Source organism: Dipodomys merriami, unplaced genomic scaffold (assembly GCF_024711535.1).
Source record: "Dipodomys merriami isolate MVZ:Mamm:240054 unplaced genomic scaffold, mDipMer1.0.p SCAF_1, whole genome shotgun sequence".
NCBI classification, from domain to species: domain Eukaryota; kingdom Metazoa; phylum Chordata; class Mammalia; order Rodentia; family Heteromyidae; genus Dipodomys; species Dipodomys merriami.
The window spans coordinates 36,074,281-36,097,128 of NW_027202270.1; the positions used below are offsets into that span (position 1 = coordinate 36,074,281).

The following is a 22,848-nucleotide window of genomic DNA, read 5'->3' on the forward strand; positions in this document are numbered from 1 at the left end:
TAGTATTTAGAGTTCTTAGGTTAGGCACTAACTTCCCTGTTTCAAAGGTTAAAAGGAGAGGCTCCAAGATTGTGTGTGCATGTGTGTGTGTTTGTGTGTGTGTGTGTGTGTGTGTGAGAGAGAGAGAGAGAGAGAGAGAGAGAGAGAGAGAGAGAGAGAGAGAGAGAGAGAGAGAGAGAGAAAGATATTAAACAGCAAAAGAACAACAAGTAGCATTTCCAGTTACATTTTTATTATATACCTGATTTTATAAAGGAATCATATTGAATTTATCCTTTAAAAATATATTTCTGATTCCGAGACTATTCTATACATTCTCTGGGTATTTGTTGAAATGCTATTGAATGTCTTTGTTTAGAAAACAATGTACATTGTCACAATTGTGGTTGTTGGGTGAAAGATTCAGCTTACTAATTCTAAAAAGAAGAGAAAATCACGTGTGGGCTGTGTTTAATGTGAGGATACTTTGCTTAGTCAGGGATCTTGATAAGGAATGAGAGAGAGCAAGAGCAGGAGCTGTCCAAGCTGAACATGAGGACATAGTCTGCCTTTGAAGCCATTTGCTTCCTAGAGAGAGTCGCCCAGAGGGAGAGTGTTTAGTAACTTACTCCACTGAGCCAACAGACTAAGCCACTGAATTATGATCAGGCTCAAATGGATCAGATGTGGAGAAGCTTGTATTTGAACTGCTGGTCATTAGAAATTATGCTTGTTGCTATGGGAACTGGTGCTAAGGAGCTACACAGAAAGATTCCGATTAAAACTGGGGAAGGGGAAGAAAAAAGCCTGAGAGGACATAAAAATAAAAAGGCAATCCAGTTGTTGTAAAACAAGACTCAGTCCACATACTGATGGCTGTGAACCATTTATTTCTATAGAGTTTGCATAAATAAATTCATGCTTTCCAATTAATTTGAGGAGAATAAAATATTGCCAAGGGACTCTTAATTTCTATGATATTTCAGGCAAAGAAGCAAACTGTAGGTGCCATTTTCATGAGAATTTTAGATATGCTTGACTAGGAAGTCATTACATCACATTTATCTGTTTGGATGTGGGAGACATTAACAGCCTTATGAATATTCATAGTGTCTGGTTAATTAAGTTAATTGTTCTGCAGAAGTGCTTGCACTTCCAAGGACTTTTTCTTTTTCCTCTCTGTCTCTCTGTCTCTGTCTTTGTCTGTCTCTCTCTGTCTCTCTGTAGTTTTCTGTCTAGTATTTCATCAGTCACACTTTCCTTAATTGCTACTGCTGTCCTTCTCCTTTGTATGTGACACAGATTAGCAAGCCCGTGGAGGGGAGGTGGTGGACAAAGATTATAGTAGTGTGAAGAAATACAGTATAACTTTGGGCCTAATTAAAATGTTTACCTTGAGATAGAACATTTATAGCTTATGTAGGATCATTAAAATTATACCATTGTTAGTTATATGAGCAATATTTTTGGCATGGCGATACCTTGTCAAATAGAGTGCAATTATTTGAACCAAAATGTGATCCATTTTCAGAATGAGCCAGACAAGAATGTAGAACTACCTATAATTTGACAATTACTATGGAATTTCTCATAAACTTACTATTTTCTCTAGAGTATAAAAATCTCTGTTCAGAAATTAAGGTACCTTAGGGAATAGAAGATGCCTAAAATAGAATTCTGAGTTCTGGTCATGCTTATGCTCACTGCTAAATTCTACACAATCAGGACGAGTTACCATGTCTGAGAGAGTGTACACCTAAAATCCATCTCTAGCCCTGCAAAGAGATTGGTTCTTGAGCACACTTGCTGGGAGTGAGTATGTTCATTCAAACTCACAGGGAGCAAGCAATCCATTTCCTTGAGTCATGATATGTGTCATTCTCTATCACACATGGCAATACATTATGCTTTTTAATAGCCTTTCTAGAGGAATATGTTTTATGGTCTACTCCTAATTAACCATGGTAATGGAGGAAGTGTATTTCATGGAGTACTGTAATCCATTGATAATCCCAAATATCTCACTCTAATTATGTGGCCTCCCATGAAACCTTTACCATAAATCTGGGAAGGAAACTGGATTGATTTGTTTTCCCTTTTCATTCTCTTTCTTTTTTGAGAAAGATTAACAATTTAGTAGCCAAAGGGCAAGGTGTAGGAAGCCAAAGACTTATTGGAAAGGCCTGTGTTCAGATTCAAAGAGTCTCAGGTTTGCAAGTGACTTCTTCTCAAACAGTAGAGTATAATGGAATCCCCTGGAGGTCTTGTTAACACAGACAACTGGGTGACCCTTACAGAGATGCACACACACACACACTCTGATTGAGTGAATTGCAGGTGACACCCAGGTATCTGCATTTTTCACAAGCTTCTGGGTAATTTGGATCCTGCTGATTTATAGACCAGAAACTCCATATATACCTCAAGCCATGGGTACACAAGTCATTGGGGGTATTAAAAAGTACAGACTTAGTTCAGTATATCTAGAGTGACCTCTGAAAGTCAATCTTTTAAAAGTGTATATTCTCTATTAATTGCTGATTCAAACTCTTTCCTCACCTATTTTTAAATTGACATAAACCTATACATATTTAACACATGCAACATGATGTTTTGAAATATGTACACATTGTGGAAGGTCTAAATTAAGCTAATTATGCTAATTACCATATATTGCTCATATACTTATTTTCGTGTGTGTGAGAACACTTAAAATCTACTCTCAGCAATTTTCAAGTATGTAACACATTAATTATAATCATCGTGTAGTATAACAGCTTTCTTGAACACATTCTTCATAGTTCAAAATTTTCATTGTCAGAGGCAAACCTATCCCAAACTTGTCCTCTGTTGGCCCATAGTAATGTGAGTACATGTTCTCTGCTTTTACAATTTGAATTCAGGGCTTCACATGTCCTACAGGATGTTTTCCCATATGCACTATTCCACCAGCACCGTTTTGTTTGGCTATTTTAAGATGGGGTCTTGCTTAAAGCTCGATCCAGCTTGGACTGGAATGCTCCTATTAATAAATCACATTTTCCCTGGGATGGCAGGTGGATGCTACTTCATCTAGTCCTTGTCTTTCCTCTATGACTTTGAATACAGGCATTCATTACTGAATCCAGCCATTGGATTAGATGGATTAGATGGAGTCTTGTGAACATTTTACACCCAGGGCTGGCCTAAAACAGCAATCCTTCAATTTATCTCAGCCTCCCAAGTAGTTGGAATAATAAGATTGATCCACCATTGTCAGCTAATTTACAAAAATATTCTGTATAAAGGTGAAATTGCATAGTATTCATTGCATAGTACCTGCCTATTTCATTCATATTGTCTCAAATGATTGGATTTCCTTGGGTTTGAACTCCAGCCTTGAGTCATATCTCTAGCCCTGTTTTTCATAGAATATTGTTTGTGGGCCTGAACCATGATCCATAGTGGATCATGGATCACATAGGATTCAAATTATTATTGGAATGGCAAGCACATGCTTGCTTGGGTATCCGGCTGCCCTCAGGGTTTTAGAGCTTTTTATCTGGTCCAGTCTGGATCTCCATTATCCTCCCAATCTTAGCCTCTCATGTAGCTTGGCAAGTGCAGTTATGACTGTGCCCACATATACATTGAGAAAATGTCTTGCAACCATTAATCTTCATTCTCAGCCTCCCAGTTAGCTAGGATTACAAAGGTGAGGTTGGCTCTCAGCCAGGATTTCCTGTTTTAATAAATATGAATACTATTCTATTGTGAATATATACCATATTTCCACTCACCCATTGATGAATACTTAGGTTAATTCAATGTCTTGGCTGTTATGAAAAACTTCCTTTACAAAAGGAAGCCCCTCAGTAATTGTAGTTCTGTTTTCAGGGTTTTTGTTCGTTTGTTTGTTTGTTTTGTTTTGAACCTCCATACTGTTTTTCCTTTCCTTATTGTGTTATCTTGACACCTTTATGGAAAATCAGTTGAGATTTTTATTTCTGGGATTATATCCTGTTCCCTAAGCCTCTCTCTCTCTCTCGTTTTTAATCTTTCCTGAAATACTTTCTTTTTTAAAAAAAAATTTTATTGTGAAAATACCATACAGAGGGTTACAATTACATGAGTAAGGTAATGAATACATTTCTTTTTTTCTTTTTTTTTTTTGGGTCCAGTCGTGGGGCCTGAACTCTGGGCCTGGGCATTGTCCCTCAGCTCTTCAGCTCAAGGATAACGCTCTACTACTTGAGCCACAGTGCCACATCCGGCTTTTTTTTTTCTTTTTGCTTATGTGGTGCTGAGTAATTGAACCCAGGGCCTCAGAGGCATGTAAGGCAAGCGCTCTACCACTGAGCCACCTTCCCAGCCCATGAATACATTTCTTATCAAGCATTGTTGCCTCCTCCTCTGTTTCCCCTTCCCATCCCTTCCTATTCCCCTCGCCCCTGCCAGAAACACAACAAATCAAAGAAAGGTTGGACAAATGGGATTGCATGAAATTATAGAGCTTCTGCATGACAAAGGACATAGCTAGCAAGATCAATAGAAAGCCCATGGATTGGGAGAAGATCTTCACTAGCCATACAATGGACAAGGGTCTCATATCTAAAATATACATGGAACTCAAAAAATTAAACCCCCCAACAACAAATCCTCAAAGAAACAACTGCCCAATAAATAAGTGGGCTAAAGACTTAAAGGGAAACTTCTCTGAAGAGGAAAGAAGGATGGCCAATAGACACATGAAGAAATGCTCGACCTCTCTAGCCATAAAAGAAATGCAAATCAAAACAACATTGAGATACCACCTCACCCCAGTTAGAATGGCTATAATCAAGAGCTCTAATAACAACAGATTCTGGAGGGGATGTGGACAGAAGGGAACCCTACTGCATTGTTGGTGGGAATGTAAACTTGTTGAACCACTTTGGAAAGCAGTATGAAGGTTCCTCAAAAGACTCTACATAGAGCTCCCCTATCACCCAGCAATCCCACTTTTGGGAATTTACCCAAATGATCACAAACAAGACCATACTAAAGCTACTAGCACAACTAGGCCTCTCTTTTTTATACCACTATTGTGTTTTTCAAAATTACTGTAACTTTGTAGCATATTTTTAAATCAATGTGATGTCCATTACTTTGCTCTTTTTTTCCTCAAGAATGCTTTGGCCACTGAGCATATTTTGTGGATCCATATATAAGATTTTAATGAGAAAAATGGGATTGCATCAAGTCATTGGATGGAAATTGATTTGGGATTTAGCAATATTCTCCTGATTAATGAGCATGAATAATTTCTCATTTATTTGTGTTATGTTCAATTTCTTTAATCAGTATCTGTTGATTTTCAGTGCTTTTATAATTTTCTTTTGCCTCCTTTAAAAAATTTGTTTGTAATGGTTTTGCTTTTGTAGCCATGGTAAATGGGATTAAAATTATTTTCAGAAGGTTTGTTGTAAGTCTATAGAAACATTAATGGCTTTTGTATGCTGGTTTTTTTTCTTGCAATCTTACTGAAGCTATTACTTCTAACAGTTCTTTTGGTATAATCTTTAGTGTTTTCTATATATGTGTTATTTGCAGCAGTGACTTTTTTCTTTTCACTTTTTAAAGTTTCTTTCTCTTGACTCTCTACTCTGGCCTGGACTATTGTGAATGGTAAAGTAAGAGTAAATGTTAACTTATGAACTTAGAATGTATGTTATATTGATAGTATATGATTTCACTTTGCTTTGACAGGATCAACTAATGTTCTGGCTCATTCTCTTTATGGGATCCCTCATGTGGTAACAGCAACTTTGCACATTATCATGGGTAAGAATTCTTCCAAATAAGTTCATATTGTGAAAAAGATTTTTATTTACATAGAAAACACTGTGACTTCTTTCTTATTTAAGGAATGGCAAATTTGTTCTCTCAAAGTAGAGAAAAATTTGACTACAACCCCATAATTAATTAGGCAAGGCTTACATTATTTTATCACCTCTCTTTTCAAAATAGATACTTTGTAAAGAACCATAAATAAAATCTTGCTATAATCTACACAAAGAAATATTATAATGTTGTTCAAAAATCACAATTTTTTAATCAGATCAACAAACACTATCTGTGTATGTAATGTATACAATTGTTGTACCATGACTAGGATTATGCTATTAAGAGAAGAAAATGGAAGGAAAAGTAATTTACATGGTATACATTTGCAGACCAAATTGATAGCATTGCATCCTAATTGACAGCATTTAATTTAAGATAAATTCAGTGAAAATTACTGTTTTGTCAAAGTATAATTTGCCCAACAGCTTCATGTCCTTAATCATGTTTTACATGAAACAGTAATAAGTTGCAAATTTTACTGCTTTGTGATCCTTCATTTAGCTCCTGAGAAAGTTATAAAGAATATTTGCAGTAGGTCTAGTTAACAGAGATAAATCAAGGATATTCATTAGGGTGCACAGTATTTCCATATATTCTTCTCCAAGGTATGGTCTCCCATGTTTGTTGTTTTGACAAGATGCCTTACAGCACTTACTGATGGACTGCTGTCACCCTGGTTTGTTCAAGGACACCTGCAGCCAGTTGATGTCTGCACGTTTAGCACCTCAGGCAAACTTCTTCGCTTTGGCTTCTCAGCCATGTTTGGCTTTGGTGGAAGAACTCTGGCTCTAGCAGAAAAGTATCGATGGATGTCTCCTAACCAAAGGAGAGACTTTGCTGTGATTAAGGCACTGACAACACTTAAGTAGGTGTTTTTCTTAAATGAAAAATTCTATATCCCATGGTCAATGGCTATTAATAAGATTTTTGTTATATTTTAGGCCAGAGGATTGTACAATATCATTTTTACCACTTAACAACTCTCAGGATGAACTCCAGAGGTACTGTATCTGTTAAAGCATAGTACATTTGATCATACACAGTGCATCAGATTTGTAATCTTTCGTGATTATATACTAAAGAACGGTACAGAATAATTAATTGACTCCTACAGATCTAACCACGTCATTCTGCCTTTTGGCCTAGTCATTTTCCCTTCATCCAGTCATTTATTCACTCAAGAATTGCTTGAGTGTGTACTGTATACCAGGTACTTTGCATATAACCATAGGTAACCCCCCCACATACAATTCTGCCCATATGAGAATTTTAGAGTGCATATAAACATTAAGCCATACAAAGAAAGGATTCCAGTTATCAGGGAAACAGAAAATCATTGTTCATTGTTCATACCACTTTTTATACTTTTAAACTAATGGGCACATTATGACGTTGTCAATAATAAAATGATACACATAAGTTTACTAAGAAAGTATTGACTAGGTCCTCTGCTTTTCCAGAGTTTAAAAACCCGTGTCCTGATTTTGTATCTTTTGTTTTCTTTCTTTTAGACGAGGCTCTCCCAAGTCTGGTGAGTCTAATTGTATCTCTTTGAGATCTGGGGCAAGCTCTACTAAGGCTTTGCTCTTCTGAAGGAGAAGTCACTAATGACTTCCATTACCTCTAGGCTGCAGTGACCACTGGCAAACGCTACAGGGACAGTTCCTGAATGTCAGCATCATGGCAATCCCTTGTCTGTGTTCCGTGGCACCGAGAGGTTTGGCACCTAACACTAGGTGAGTTGGCATGTTTACTGAGTCACTAATATTCTTTTATATAAACTCAACATTCATTTTCATGATCAATAAATCAGCTAGCTAGACTCTTACCAAGAGTCTCTCTGTAATCTTAGAATTTTCAAAGGATTTTTCACCATGCTAGACTGAGAACAATTGTGGAACTATAAAATCTGTCAACTAATCAGTGATTATCTAATATTACTGAGGCTAAAATAATATTCCTTGGGTCTTACTGAAATAATTTTGTTACTGAAATAAAATTTTGTTGCTGTATTTATATTTATTTGCTAGGCTTGACAACATTATTAAATTCTTGTTCTTGTAAATGTATCTTCATTGCAATTTTAGAAACATAAATATCCTTTAACATGAAAAGGATCATGTGTCTGGGTGTATAGTTGATAGTTTTAGTTAAAGAAAACACTTTGGTCCTATTTAATATGCACTGTGGCACATAGGAATCCCTTGTCCATGTTTTCCATTAGATAAGTGGAGATATTTTCTATGTCTTGGACACAAGGCTTTAGACCTTCCTTTTCTTGCTTATTCTTTTAAGCAGCTGATCATTTATCTGTCTAAAACTAATTATTTCTTTAATCCAGTCAAATAGAGCACAGAAGAAACTATCATAAATGATGTAAATTAGAATCAATTGTATATTGTTCTCAGAAGTTAGATGACAGGATGATTTAAATATTTGGACAAGTTATAATGTTTTTAATGATTAATTTCAAATTCCCTTTAAAGATAGTTACCCAGAATGACTTAACAGCTAGAAATAGGAATTAATTTTCAATAACTACTTTGCAATGGATAAAAAGGTTATAAACAGGGAAATACCCACAATTTTAGAAAAAAGAGGGAAACCAACTTTGGTGATTTAAAACTCAGATGACATCATCTTCATAATTATGTCTAGTTGGAAGATGTATTTTGAAGCTTTTATAATTCTGAAATTAAGCCTAGTTATTTCCAATCCACATCCTCAGTAATTCTAGGCAGTTTCCTTCACTACCCTCTAAAAGCTGGCTGCTGACGGACAGACTGTGTTCTATAGGAATCTAGACATTGCTTGTTGCTCTAGGACCTTTACAGGAGGAAGTTCAGCTTTGGAAGGAGCAATTGATTCCCACCTTCTTCAAAGAACTACAGTTGGTTGGATTCTACTTCTGACTGCCCAGGTTGAATCAGTATTGATGAGTTTTTCAGAGGAGGATGATTAGAGATTTCTCCTGTGGTTTATAGTAAAAACAAGCCATTTTCTGTACAAAGGGCCTTTAGCTTGGACCTCAGTTTTGCCAGAGATTATCAGAAATATGGTTTCTGGATGAATCAAGGCAACTAAAGAGGGAATCCTATTATCAACTTTTTTCCATGATAAAGTTTGATTTACTTCAAATTAATTTCTGTACAAAAATAAAAATAGACGGTAGCTAGATATCAGTGGCTTATGCCTATACTCTCAGTTTAGGAGGCTCAGATCTAAGGATTGTGGTTCAAAGCCAGCCCAGGCAGGAAAGTTTGTGAGACTGTTATCTCCAATTAATCACTAAGCTCAAAAATATTGCTAATTACTGAAAATATTGAAAAACAAATCTAAGCAATATATTTCATATTTATGAAATTATACAATTAAGAAAAATGATATAGAGTAGCACTTGACCAGGTATTTTGGTGTTGTTTATTCTCAGTATAGAAGTGGTGGCAGGATGGTAGAATGAGTTTTGAACTCTAGCAAAGAGCTCGAGGACTGGTTATTGTTCTGCTTTGTTCTGTGTACCTTACACACTTACATTTAGATGGGTCTTCTACAAAAAATAAGTAAATGACAAAATGGTCTTCAAGGTCCCTCACAGCTCCAACAGGATTCTCCAAAAGATATAAAGAGCTCTTTCTAATGTTGTTATTCTTGGGATAAGTTCATGTTTGTACTGAAATCAAGCCTGGAAAAATTTGTATGTATTTCTGCAAAATGCTTTCTAAAGTACTGCATTGTGAGTGGCTTGCTTTGACATTAAATCACAACTCTGAATCTCTAGTCTCTTACATCACATGGAATAGTTATGTGAGATTAAAATGCTCAGGTATTGCTGGGCACTGGTGGCTCACACCTGTATTCCTAACTACACAGGAGGCTGAGATCTGAGGATCATGGTTTAAAGCCAGGCCAGGCAGGAAAATCTGTCAGACTCTAATCTCCAATAAACCACCAGAAAACAGGAAGTGGCGCTGTGGCTCAAGTGGAAGAGCGCTGGCCTTGAGCTGAAGAGCTCAGGGACAGCACCCAGGCCCAGAATTCAAGCCCCATGACCACCCAAAAAAACAAACAATACTCAGGCATCTAACTGAACCTGTGTGGCTGAGTTGTTCATGTCATCCACCCAGGGCACTTTGATTTATTTCCTTTCCTATGTCACTGAGAACTTCTTCCCATAAATAAATATTTCAGATATAGTTTACATTTCACAAAATGTTAACAAAATGTGTTGCAGCATTTGTGTATATTAACTACTTTATAATGTATCTTTAAAATGTAGTTTTACATTTCAAATTGTTAAATAGTTAGAGTGACTTTAAAAATTATGTCTTGATGAGAGTTCATTTTTTTAATTTTAAAGAGCAAAGATTCAGTAGCTTGCTAAAAAGAAAGATGATAGGTCAGTAAAAGTAATTTGAAAAGATAGATTATTTAAATATTAACCTAAGCATTGGGGAATTAGCACAGTGGAAAAGCACTTGCCTGGCAAATGCAAGGTCCATAGTTCGGTCTTCAGCTCTGGAAAGAAAAAGAATAAGAAAACATAATAACCTAGAAAATATGGATTAATAGTCTTAGGTAAATTTAATCTGCCAGTGACTATATGACTTGCTCCCTATATTAGGTAAGCAATGTATTTATTATAAGGAATAGACTGCAGTGATTTCTGATGTCATCTCTTCAAAAACTTCTGAAGACAGGTTTCAATTCAAGGGCACAGGTTTGCTTCAGTTGGTCAGCTACTGCTCTACCATTTCAGCCATGCCTCTAGTTTTGTATTTCACCACTTATTTTGTAGATGGAGCCTCAAGGACTTTTCTGACCAGTTTGGCTTTCAACTTAGATCCTCTGAATCTCACTCTCCTGGTAGCTAGGATTACAGACCTGAGCTACTCATGCCCAGTGTCTTCATAATCTTCTTATTGTCAAATACTATTTAATTTCAGATTAAATAATGGAAGCATGGCTCTTATAATTGCACGAAACACTACTCGGCCAGAATTTATAAAACACCTGAAACGATATGCCAGTGTAAAAAATCAGGTATAGTAAATTCTCTTTATTTATTTGTGAATCTATTAATCATGATGAGAAAGATATTTCAAGAGTTGACATCAAGTCAGGCACTAGTGGCTCATGCCTGTAATTCTAGATACTCAGAAGAATGAAATCTGAGGATTATGGTTTGAAGCCAACCTGGGCAGGAAAGTGTATGAGAATCTTATCTCCAATTAATTACCCAAAAGCTGTAAGAAGAGCTCTGACTCAACTGGTAGAGTGCTAGCCTTAAGCAGAAAGCTCAGAGAGAGGGCCCAGATCCTGAGTTCAAGACTGAGGAGCAGCACCAAAAAGTAAAAGTTGGCATCAAGTTTTGCTGATAAGAAAGCTTTTCTTCTGAATATGTTAATCTTTTTAAAAATAAATGTTCATTCAAAATTGGAAATACATGCACAGTTGTACAGATTTGGGTGTTCCTGATGTAAAAAGTGGCAAAAATCTGAGAGTTTTGCTTTCCTGCTAAAGAGTTTTCCAACATTTATTTGCAGATCTGTGTATGCCCATTTACTACAATAGAATTACCAATATCTATTTTAAAGGATACCCTTTTAGTAGGGAATGTTCAAAACTATATCATATACAGATACAAATGTCCACTGAAGTGATGAGCTTTAATGTGACACAGAAGTGATTACAAACCAAAGTTTTTTTTTTTTTTTTTTGTCGGTCATGGGGCTTGAACTCTGGGCCTGAGCACTGTCCCTCAGCTCTTCAGTCAAAGCGAGCACTCTACCACTTGAGCTACAGTGCCACTTCCGGTTTTCTAGTGGTTTATTGGAGATAGGAGTCTCACGGTCTTTCCTGCCTGAGCTGGCTTTGAACCGCGATCCTCAGATCTCAACCTCCTGAGTAGCTAGAGGCGTGAGCCACTGGCGCCTGGCTACAAACCAAATTCTTTTGGCAGATATTGACAGAATCATTTAGTATTGCTCCAGCAATTAGTCTTGAAGTTTTTCAGGTGTGGCAATAAAACCTTATGTCGCACATCTTCTTTAAGGTATAAAGAATGTTAATACAATGTTGATACAAGAATGTAGATGCTTGGATATAGCTAGTACCACACAGGTGGGGAGATCAGGAGAGAGAATGCAGCAAGGAGCCTCTTCAATATCTTTGCATGCCTTAGTCACTCCCAGGCTGCCTCTTTTACCTCTCATTTTCAGACTTTTTTAGTCTGAGTAATCACCTTGACCTGTTTAGGAAATTAAATAGCAAAATAAATGAAATTGTGGCATACTTTCTTTAAATATGTCTCTAAGAAGATGAAGGTGATAAGGAGATGTCTAAGACATAATTTTACACAAGTGAAGTTAAAGAAAATATGTAGATGTACTATTTTTCCCAAAGTAATGTAGGTCTCTTTCTGATTTTGCAGTTTTTTAAATGCTAAAACAACTTTATTTTTCTTAATCCAAAAGTACTACGTGTTTGTTATGTTTTAGTCCAAAAACAGAAAAGGAAGGCAATGTTAAAGGTACTTAAAATTCTATGTTTCTAAGGTTAATCATTATCACTAAGTTGGAATAGATTTTTTAGAGTTACAACACATCTGATAGCATCTGTTACAAGATTCTCTCTGTGAAGAGCCTACTTCCAAACAAGTTCCAGGAGTTACACTTATTTTTTTGGAGGGGAGCAGTCATAATTTAATCCGTTATTGCCAGTTATTAATAACTTATTCAAAACATGCAACCTTTAGAATGAATAATTACACAGAAGTATTTGTGAATGTAGAACCTGTCCCCAAAGCTTTACACCCAAGTTAAGAAGTCTGACTTTGTGATTATCAAAGTATTTCACAGAGAGCCAGGTTGGTTCCACAGAGAATGCTCTAACTCTCTTCCAATCAAAACAGATGATATAACATTGTAATCTTTTCTGTAACTTAGATTATTTTGCACTCTAAGCTGTAAAGTAAGCTGGAGCTTCATTTTTATGTGTGTAAAATACCAGGGGTTTACAAAATACTACTTTTCCATCAACTTCTAAATACTGTTAACATTTATATTTGGAAAAGATGAGAAAGTAAGGTAGATAACATGTTTATCTGGGGGGTAAATCTCATGCCATTTGACTGAAAACTGACTGAGTAGGTATTGTACATTCACATGAAAGTGATTTGGTATTATTTTCTTGATTATTTCAGATGATACAATAGTATTTTTTTATAGTTTCCTTAGATAGGTAACATGAAAATTTGAAATTTCAATATTACCTTCAAAACATTCTGGAGGGGTCAGTAAGAAACACAATTATCTCATAATTTATAATCCTTTTTGTAAAGTCGGGAGGAAGCAGGCAAACACTTGTGAAAATTTCATTTCTTTTTTTCCCTTTAGAGAAGATATATATCCCATTTCATCTTCGTTAAGTTCAGACCTAGATTCTTCCAGATTCAATTCTGAATGAAAAACTAACACTGAGAGTAAATTGTATCAGCAAATGGCATCAAACTAACAAATTTCTAATGGAATAAATGGATAATGAAAATCTTCAATATCAGTAGACCCATATTACAGAATGTATGTGTGTGTGTGTGTGTGTGTGTGTGTGTGCGCGCGCGCACATGTGTGTATGCGCACGCATGTTGGTTCTGCAGCTTAAATTCGGGTCCTTGACAATGTTCTTGAGTTTTTTTTTGCTCAAAGCTAGCACCCTACTGCTTAAGCCACAGCTCAACTTCCAGTTTTTTTGGTGATTAATTGGATACAAGAATTTTACGATCTTTCCTGCCTGGGCTGGTTTTGCACAGAGATCCTTTAATCTCAGCCTCCTGTATATCTAGGATTATAGACATGAGCCACCAAGTCTGGCTTTATAGATTGTTATAAAGGGAAAATTTATATTGTGTGTAATTTTTCATAGGTATTGTCATGGAACAATATTGATTATCATATAGAAGATCTAGTTGAGCCAGGATAGCTTTAGGAAAGGATTTCATTTTCAAATATCAAAACAAAACAAAACTTAATATCTCTGACCATGATATTTAAAGCTATTTAGAAATTGTCAGCAAATATGGTGATACTTATTTGTAAGGGGAGCAGTGAACTCTGATTTTCATGAACAGGTTAAGATAAAGAAAGTGTTGTGATTATTTGCATTTGTTTTATTTAGTTCAGTTTTCCATTTGTGGAGACATATACTGTTGAAGAAGTAAAGGTTTGTCCAAAGACTAATACCAGTGGATACAATGAATCAGAACCTGCTTCAGAAACCAGTCTCCCTTGGAATATAGATGGTGATTTAATGGAAGTTGCATCAGAAGTTCATGTGAGGTGAGCATAATTCCTTCACCACTCTACATGGTCTAGAAATGTGTCACTGGTCTTCTTCTAACTGTGGGTCAGCTCAAAAACAGTAAATCAAGGAAAACATAAAAAGACACATGCACAACTTTCAGTAAATAAAAAAGTACAACATTTAATTTATTCACCAATTTGTATATAGAACAAAGGCATATTCTTTGGTTATGTTTTTTTACATTGGCATTCTAAATGATCATTCTGTATAAACTATACAGATGTCTGTCCACAGTTTCATTTTGGCTTTTAAGAAATAGACAGATTCTGTACCATCGTGAGGAGATAGTCCCAGTCTTTTTAGTTTCTTCCCACTGTGCTCAGGCTCAACTATGACAACACTTTTTGTTGGGAAGTTTGCTTTTTCTCAGATCTTTACAAAGTATTCAACATGCTTTACACAAGAACAATTTTACAAATTATTTAGTTAAGCAACAAATGCAAAGGGCTTTGACAGATTTAGGAGCAAGCCAACACATTCTTGTTAATCAAGTGGTTGGGATCTACTTATTTTATAAGAACAATGTGTCTGTCCTGATGGAGAGCACTCATGGGTCCAGGAAGATGGTTAAGAAAGCTATCAACTAGTACTGATACTCCAGGCTTCTCACTTTGCTAGACTACTGCTCAGCCTTGAGTGTATATTTAGTATCAATTTCTATGTGGTACTATGTGACATGCTCAGCATGTGTGTGTGTGTGTGTGTGTGTGTGTGTGTGTGTGTGTGTGTGTGTGTGAAAAATAACAATGATATATTGATGAAGTAAGTTATTCTTATTATTCTTTGCAGATTACACCCAGGGCTTATCAGTCTTTATGGAGGAAGCCTAGAAGAAATGAATGATTGCAACGTAACATGTAATTGTTTATAAAAAAAACGAACTAGAATTTTAGTATACAGGAATTTGACTACACTTTAAAGACATATCCAAATAGAAAATGTATTTTTAAAAGAAATCACTATTTTGACATTCCTAAAAAAGTAGTTCAATATATAATAATATATAAATTTATAAATATATAAATTTATATAATATATAAATCAAGATGAAAATATAGCCGCATCAAAACCAATCTGAATTCTAGTTTTAGAAGTTGTTTATTGAGATTGAAATAAAATGTTTCATATATTTAGGCATCAGCATGATATATCAAAATTTGACCAAATTAATTCCAAAGTAGTTTCTTTTGGTTTTCAAGATTTGAGTCTTATCACATCTGATGTTCCATTCCCGCTAGCCATGTTACAAACAGAACACAGAGATCGGACAAGATTGCCCTAGTTTTTACTAATGGCATAACCAATTCATAGGGGTTAAATTTAAGTATCACGCAAACTAGTTAGTGATATTACCAGAAACAACAAAATTCCCTCCTCCAAACTCCCCAGTTCTAACTGATTCACCAAAAACAAAACAAAACAAAAACAAAAAACGAAGACAGGCACCAGTGGCTCACACCTTTAATCATAGCTACTCAGGCAGCTGAGATCTGATTGCAGTTCAAAGCCAACCTGGGCATGAAAGTCTGTGAGACTCTTATCTCCAGTAAACCACCAGAAAATCGGAAGTGGCGCTGTGGCTCAAGTGGTAAAGCACTAGTGTTAGCGAAGAGTTGAGGGACAGCACCAAGGCCCAAAGTTCAAGCCCCACTACTGACAAAAACAAAAACGACAATAAGAATAACTCATTTGAAAAGAATTATAAATTGCTTCAACTTATCAACATTTATGATGAAATCTATTTAGAAATGTGCGAACTATCTTTGTAACTGAGAAAAGCCTAGCCATGTTGCTGCTGATCCTGGAAGGCCTGGGTCACCACCAGAACAGTTGGTTCTCAGTGTGAAGAATCAAATTTCTATTAAGCTCACCCTTGAAAAGGCATTTCTAAATTGTACTTGATTTTTCAGAAATGAACCTAAACCTTTTCTCAAATGAACAATTTGGCTTTTCATAATGAGAAAGCACTAAAATATATCTTTTGTACAAAGCACACTAAAAACATATACATTTAAGTAAATTTATTTTTGCTTGTTTATTTTGAGCTTAGGCTTTGTCTCAAGTAGCATGGCTGAAATGCCTTCATAAATCTCAGTACCTTCTCCATCTACCAGTCATAAACACAGGCTTGAACAAGTAACTTTTATAAACCAGGAAATCTGAGAAAGGCAGCAGAGATTTTGTGGAAAGCAATCATTTCCACAGCTGTTAAAGTTTTCCTTCTTATTTATCTTCTTGATCACTTCCAATAAAATTAGGCTTTCATATACAAATAAAGACAGGTCCAGATGAAAGTATATTCTACAGTTATCAACATCTAGATTACATGAATGAAATAAATATTACAAAAATGATTGTAGTTGCAAATGTATTTAAAGATAAGTTATTTAAAATTCAGTAAGAAGCTATTTATTTTTAAACAGAATCTTATTTACTTAGAACAAACATTCTGAATATTTTTTATCAATTAAATATGGAAATTATGTGACAATATAAATTGATACTCACTGTATACAAGCTAAATCTATATTTTTCAATTAAGTTTGTGAATCTGATTTCTCCTTTTCTATGGAGAACAAATTTTCATAAAATTTCATTGAATGCTTATATTAGAAAAGTAACAAAAAGAAAATATCTTATTTATTTAATATAGACAGTGAATATTTTATAGAGAACCACTATGCAGGAATCACTCACTGGTCCTTCTATCATTATATGCTTTGATTTTATAATCACTAGTGAGGTACATTTTTCATATTTTTGCACACGTAAGTGTATATTAGCAAAAGTGCAACATCTACAGCCTGGTGTTCTTGGGTTCTTTTGATAAATGTGTGTATAGGAAATGTGTGTCATAGTGGATTAATATCTATACTAACACCTGCATTTCAAAAAATGGAGCATATATATGTACATAAAGAAAAAAATTAAGAAGTGTCTATTTATTCAGACATTATCTCATTAAGCTCAAACCAGTGTATACAATTCAACATGAAAGTTTGTTCATCAGGCCTATAATATTCATAGTCAGCAACTAAAAGAAATTATTGGATTAAAGTCCATAGGCAATATGCTAAAGATTTTTAAAAATAAAATATACTTTAAAATGACAAAAGGCCCATTTTACCCATTAAAAAATGTAGGGGAACAGCCCTTTCATCAAAATGTCTTAGAATCTGGGCACCATTGGCTCATGTTTGTAATCTTAGCTACTAAGGAGGCTGAGATCTGAGGTTTGGATTTGACATCAGCCCAGGCAGGAAAGTCCCTGAAACTCTTATCTTTAGTTAGTCACATAAAAGCCAGAAGTATAAGCTGTGGTTTGAATGGTAGAGTGCCAGTCTTGAGCAAAATAAAAGCTCAGGGACAGCACCTGGGACCTGAGTTTTATACCCCAAGACATGCTTGCATGCACACACACACACACACACACACACACACACACACACACACACACACACACACACACACACACACACACACAGAGTCTTAAAAAGTGAATATTCTTAAAAAGGTGAATACATATATAAATAATTCTTCTTGAAAATAAAAGATCTTCAAATATCTTCAAGAGTTTGTTTTTCTTAATTGCATTAGTGTTTGTCAACTCATCTAACAGTGGAAAGGCCATTTTGGGATATACTAAGCAATACCTTTGTATTTCGAAGCATAATCCTTGCTTTTTCCTCATATGAAAACATAATGTCACAAGGCCATAAGTAGAAGAAGTACATGGAAAAATATCTTTTCTGTAAACAGTGTTTTGTCTAACCTGAGTCTATTTTCAGTTCTCTCAATTTGAAAGAAGTCTTTAATCATCCTCATTGTTTTTACTGTTGACATAACTCCAGCTGTCTCGTCTGTGTTCTTCTTGTAAGATAGATTTGTATTGTCTTTTAAAGAAGCCAGCCTGAAAATAAAATGATATAAAACTGATGTACAGCTATGAACATACAATCTTCACATCAAATATCGAAGCAATCAACAGCAAAAGTTCTCAAATGAAGTCCCAAGTAACATTAATTATGAAGCCTCTTAACAGGTATAGTAAGCAGCAAAAGTTAGTTTAGGACACAAGGTGTTAAAGAGGCACTTTTGATGCTAATGTAGGACCTGCTAGTAACACATTTACTCTCTCCACCTCTGAATGAGCATTCAAAGAATGTGCACAGTGCTTTTTTTTTAAACAATGATATCCTTCAAAGCTAGTAGTATAGTTTAAATATTTATTCAAAATAATTTTTATTTTTTCTAGTCAAACTTTGGTACCAAATTTAGAAGAAATAACACCAATAGTACATATTCACTTTGAAATTTAAAAAGTTGAGCTGGGTGCTCAAGAGATAGAGCACCAGCCTTGAGCAGAAAAGCCAAGCATGATGCCCTGAGTTCAAATCCTAGTACTGGCACACACTTACGCACTCACACATTCACACGCTCACACACACACACACACACACACACACACACACACACACAGTTAACATTACAATATTGAAAATCTTAACAAATGATATGTTTAGTAGTTTAATACTAATTAATATAAAAGGCTCACCTTCCACATAACATATGAAATTAATAAAAGCACCAGGAGTCCCAGTAGCAAACTACTTGAAATGACTGCGATAGTGAAATAACGGTTGGGCCTCTGATGATGCAGTCCTTCCAGTACCACCTTTGTGAAGGAAGTGAAATAAGGAAACTCCATTTAAAAGCTTGATTATAATTTCTTAGACCCCCCCCACTATAATAATTATATCTAATTAAAATGCCACTCCTTTACCAGTGCACAGCCATTTCCTTAACAGTTCAGAGCCATAAGAAATATTAGAATTCATTTAGCAGAAACGGTGAGTGTGACAGGCTTTAACCATGGTCCTTTTATTCAATCTGCTGCATTCTTATTACAACCAGATTCACCTCCCTAAAAATCTAGATATTGTCCCCTCCCACCTGTTGTTGAAACTGCCAAGCCCCAATGGTTTAGTGACCTATTAATGACTCTGGTACACAAAAGGAAGTAATTATAAACACTCAGAGAAGGATTGGGATTGGGGGAGAGGGGGGAGGCTGGGAAGGGATGTGAAGGGTAAACCAAAGGAGGAGCCTGCAATGCTTGGTAAGAAATGTACGCATTATCCTGCCCATGTAATTGTAACCCCCCTGTACAGTATGTTCACAAATAAAATAAAATTAAATTAAAAAAAACACTCAGGATGTTTCCCATGCAGATTGTGTGTGCCACTTAAAAGAAACTTACATATGCAATGTTCTCATCCTTGTTTAGTTCAATGACTTTTGGATGTGGCTCTGGAAAAGCTGTTGCTCTTATTTCAAACTTGAGTGCTGAAGTATCATCCTGTTTTTCAAAAAGAGAAACATCACTGTAGCCCCAAATCATAGTTTTTATTTCATGAAGACATGTGAATAGAAATAATTTATCATCATCTTTATCTACTATCTAGATGTTTCCTTAAGCTAATTCATTTGTGATTAACTGCTTTTCAAAGTTTCCTTAGGTTGCAAAATTACCTATACATAATTTCACTAAAATCCTTTTGTTAAGCATTGCTGTGTTGTACATGACTTGATTTAAAGTACTTGTCAGACCACAACATTACTAATGTAATGTTTTCCAGGGACATTAAATTTTATTCCCAAACAAGACTTGATCTGATATAAACATTCCCTCACATCCATCTTCTTCAAGTTTTTGTTTCTTTCTAAATGAATATATAGGGTTTACTTAATAATATGTAATCAAATTCTAATGTAAGATGTCAGGGTTTTTCTATCTAAAGTGAGTAGTTTAGAACTCAGAACCCATGCAGTTTGGAATCTGTAGATGAGCTTAATAGGTTCAGACACATTTCCACAAGTGCATTTATTAGGATGGTGAGAACATATTCCATACTTAGGCTCTTAAAGAAGTCTGTCAGCTGGGGACTGATGCTTCATGCCTGGAATAGCTACTTAGGAGGCTGAGATCCAAAAGATTTTGTTTTGAATCCAACCAGGTACAAAAGTCTGCAAAAAGCAGGGCTGGAGGCATAGCACAAGTGTTAGAGAGCTCACTGAGAAAGCATGCTGAGTGGGTTCAAATCCAAGAATTCCAATACTGCCCAAAGTGAGAGAGACAGAGAGAGCACAGGGGAGGAGCACTTTACAATCCTCAAAAGTTAAAAACTACTCTTTAAAATAAGTACTAGGGAGCTGGTAAGGTGGCTCAGTGGTATAGAGCTTGCCTTGCATGCATGAGTCCCTGGGTTCGATTCCACATAAGCAGAAAAAGCTGGAAGTGGCACTGTGGCTCAAGTGGTAGAGTGCTAGCCTTGAGCTGAAGAGCTGAGGGACAGCGCCCAGGCCCAGCATTCAGGCCCCATGAATGAAAAAAAAATGGAAATGGATACTTGCAGGGTGGTGAAGAAAAGGAAGGTAGGTAGAAGAATGAAGTGGGTAGGATGCAGGCAAGAATTCATTATATATACCAGAGAAATGAGAAAAATAAGGAAGGGGTGGTTGAAGAAGGCTGAAGATATTGAAGAGATGATTTAGATCAAGATGTATTATATACATAAACATCTTTGTTAAATGGCAGAAGAAAAAAACATACAATATATAACCTTAAAATTAAGAAAAGTGAGGAAATGTGTACATTGGGAGGGGTTGCAGAGAATGTTGAAAGGGGTAACACTGACAAAGATGCACTAAATTCATAGACTGCTTTGTTGAATGACAACTCTCTTGTGTAACTACTTAAAGATAATAAAAATGTTTAGAAAATGAACGTGCAAAGGTTATTAGACATTTTAGACCTGGAAATAGATTTCAAGAATAGTACTTTTTTTTTCAGTAAGGAGGATGTTTCTCCTAAGGAAGAGCCCACAGTGTTTAGAGACATCTTTGTTGTGATTTGGAGGGTGGTCCTACTAGCATCTAGTGTGGCTTCTGAGTGTGCTGTTAAATGCCCTACAAATGCACATGGCAGCCAACTGGCAACAAGGAGTGATCTGGCCTGAACATGTCCATAGTTTGCCCATGTTGCTAACCTGGACCTGGGAGTATGACATGGCAAACTTCTAAAGGTCTCATGACTTCCTGGTGGTTCCTGACTTTTCCAAGTTTTAATTAACATGGACATCTCTTCTTTTTGCCTGATTGGCCTATCTTCCCTTTGATTTTTCAGCTGTGTTTTCCTTTGTTTTACAATATACCATGAACTAAGTGTAAACCAGGTTCATCCCATGTAGTAAGCAACATCACAGAGACACAGAAAGAGACCTTATCCATACTGAAAGCATGGGAAAACTGGAAAACAACTTGTGATAAAACTAGTCTCACCTCAAAGTGCTCTTCATAAAAATATGTGCTCCTTTTATATTAAGTTTAATTTAATGTTGGAAAGTTCATGAAGTGTTTTTTAATCATTTTATTATTGTTGATGAATTTTGATGTTTTATTTCAATTTTGTGAATGATTTCCTTTTACTTCATAGCTTTATTTTTAAAATATTAGATCTTTTAGGATTTAAAGCTGTGTGGAAACAATTTTAAGGATAAAGGATGATCCAATTCAGTGTAAAACCCACTAGACACTATGCTGGAAATGAACTATGTAACTTGGTGTGGGGGGAAGGGAGTTTGGAGGGGAATTTGGGGGAGAATGAGGTAGGGGGGTGATACTATTCAAAAGGAAATGTACTAATTACCTGACTTATGTGACTGTAACACCTCTGTACATCCCCTTTACAATAAAAATTTAAAAATCTAAAAAAAAATAAAAAGAAAACAAAACAAAGAATTTTAAGGTTCTATAAATAAGCCAGTCAACTTCTTTGATTTCATTAATGTTCGTAATCAATTTGACTTTCTGAACTAAATAACAATTATTCCATATTCCTTATTTTAGTTTTCAGATGAAGTGACATATGGAAATATAATTTGGGTTCTATTCCAAACTTTTATTTTTTCCTTTACAATTTGTGGAATGTTTTCCTGTAATCTTGACTATATAAGAAAACTGAATTTATAGATTGGCTATGAACTCACCAATACTAAAAAGTTGCTAAGATATTTTGGACTCACCATTTCCAAAATGGAGGACCGACCTTCCAACTGTACGTGAACACTAGCTTCTTTCCCACTTTCCATTCTCCCCAAATTGCACAAGAAATTCAAACAGTACAGATCAGTATTCATGCAATACTGGAAAACAATGTAAAAATACATTAAAATTTCAACATCAAAACAAAATTTTAAAAAATTATACACCTAAAATATACCATTTATGGAAACATAGGATTAAATATCTGCTTTCCTTTAGATCCATTTCAAAACTATCTTGTTTAAATAAATCCCCATTTTTTTTAAACAAATGTTAACTGAAACAAGGTGGTCCAATTGGAACATGTATTTTCATCTTTCTTACTAACTTAATAAGGAAGAGTCTAAGCCCAGTCTTGGTAAATTACATGTATTTTTTTGTACCTAACAATAATTTGAAAATTTGATTATTTGACATTCTTACTTCCCATAAAATAATAAACACAATAAGATGAAAGAAAGTTAAATTTATACTATGTAACAAAGGCTTTACAGGTGAATTGGTGTCCAGAGGATTATTGATTGAAATCAGGATAAATATTCA

General features: G+C 35.4%; 2 protein-coding genes across 6 annotated transcripts in view; one reads left to right on the forward strand and one right to left on the reverse strand.

Moving 5' to 3' along the window:
* The window catches only part of Cerkl (CERK like autophagy regulator), an 87,814-nt gene extending 72,591 nt beyond the window's left edge, over positions 1-15,223 (forward strand). Inside the window, exons 6-13 of one of the 2 annotated variants that reach the window (XM_070019747.1) lie at positions 5,707-5,781; positions 6,532-6,709; positions 6,786-6,845; positions 7,356-7,375; positions 7,472-7,580; positions 10,788-10,884; positions 14,017-14,177; positions 14,992-15,223. In XM_070019747.1, coding sequence (XP_069875848.1) covers positions 5,707-5,781; positions 6,532-6,709; positions 6,786-6,845; positions 7,356-7,375; positions 7,472-7,580; positions 10,788-10,884; positions 14,017-14,177; positions 14,992-15,073 — 782 coding nt within the window. In that variant the 3' untranslated portion in view covers positions 15,074-15,223. The remainder of the gene's footprint in view (positions 1-5,706; positions 5,782-6,531; positions 6,710-6,785; positions 6,846-7,355; positions 7,376-7,471; positions 7,581-10,787; positions 10,885-14,016; positions 14,178-14,991) is intronic. The other variant, XM_070019755.1, reaches the window with a different exon arrangement.
* Itga4 (integrin subunit alpha 4) overlaps positions 6,184-22,848 on the reverse strand; it is an 81,874-nt gene continuing 65,209 nt past the window's right edge. The window contains exons 25-30 of one of the 4 annotated variants that reach the window (XR_011371390.1): positions 22,287-22,406; positions 19,463-19,561; positions 18,758-18,877; positions 17,975-18,112; positions 10,324-10,359; positions 6,184-6,660 (exon numbers count right to left, since the gene is read on the reverse strand). Coding sequence is in view for 3 of the 4 variants with exons in the window: in XM_070019725.1 (XP_069875826.1) it covers positions 18,014-18,112; positions 18,758-18,877; positions 19,463-19,561; positions 22,287-22,406 (438 nt within the window). In the remaining variant the exon portion in view is untranslated. Of the gene's footprint in view, positions 6,661-10,323; positions 10,360-14,302; positions 15,029-15,281; positions 18,113-18,757; positions 18,878-19,462; positions 19,562-21,909; positions 21,969-22,286; positions 22,407-22,848 lie in introns of those variants that run through there. The other 3 variants (XM_070019725.1, XM_070019718.1, XM_070019734.1) reach the window with 3 other exon arrangements.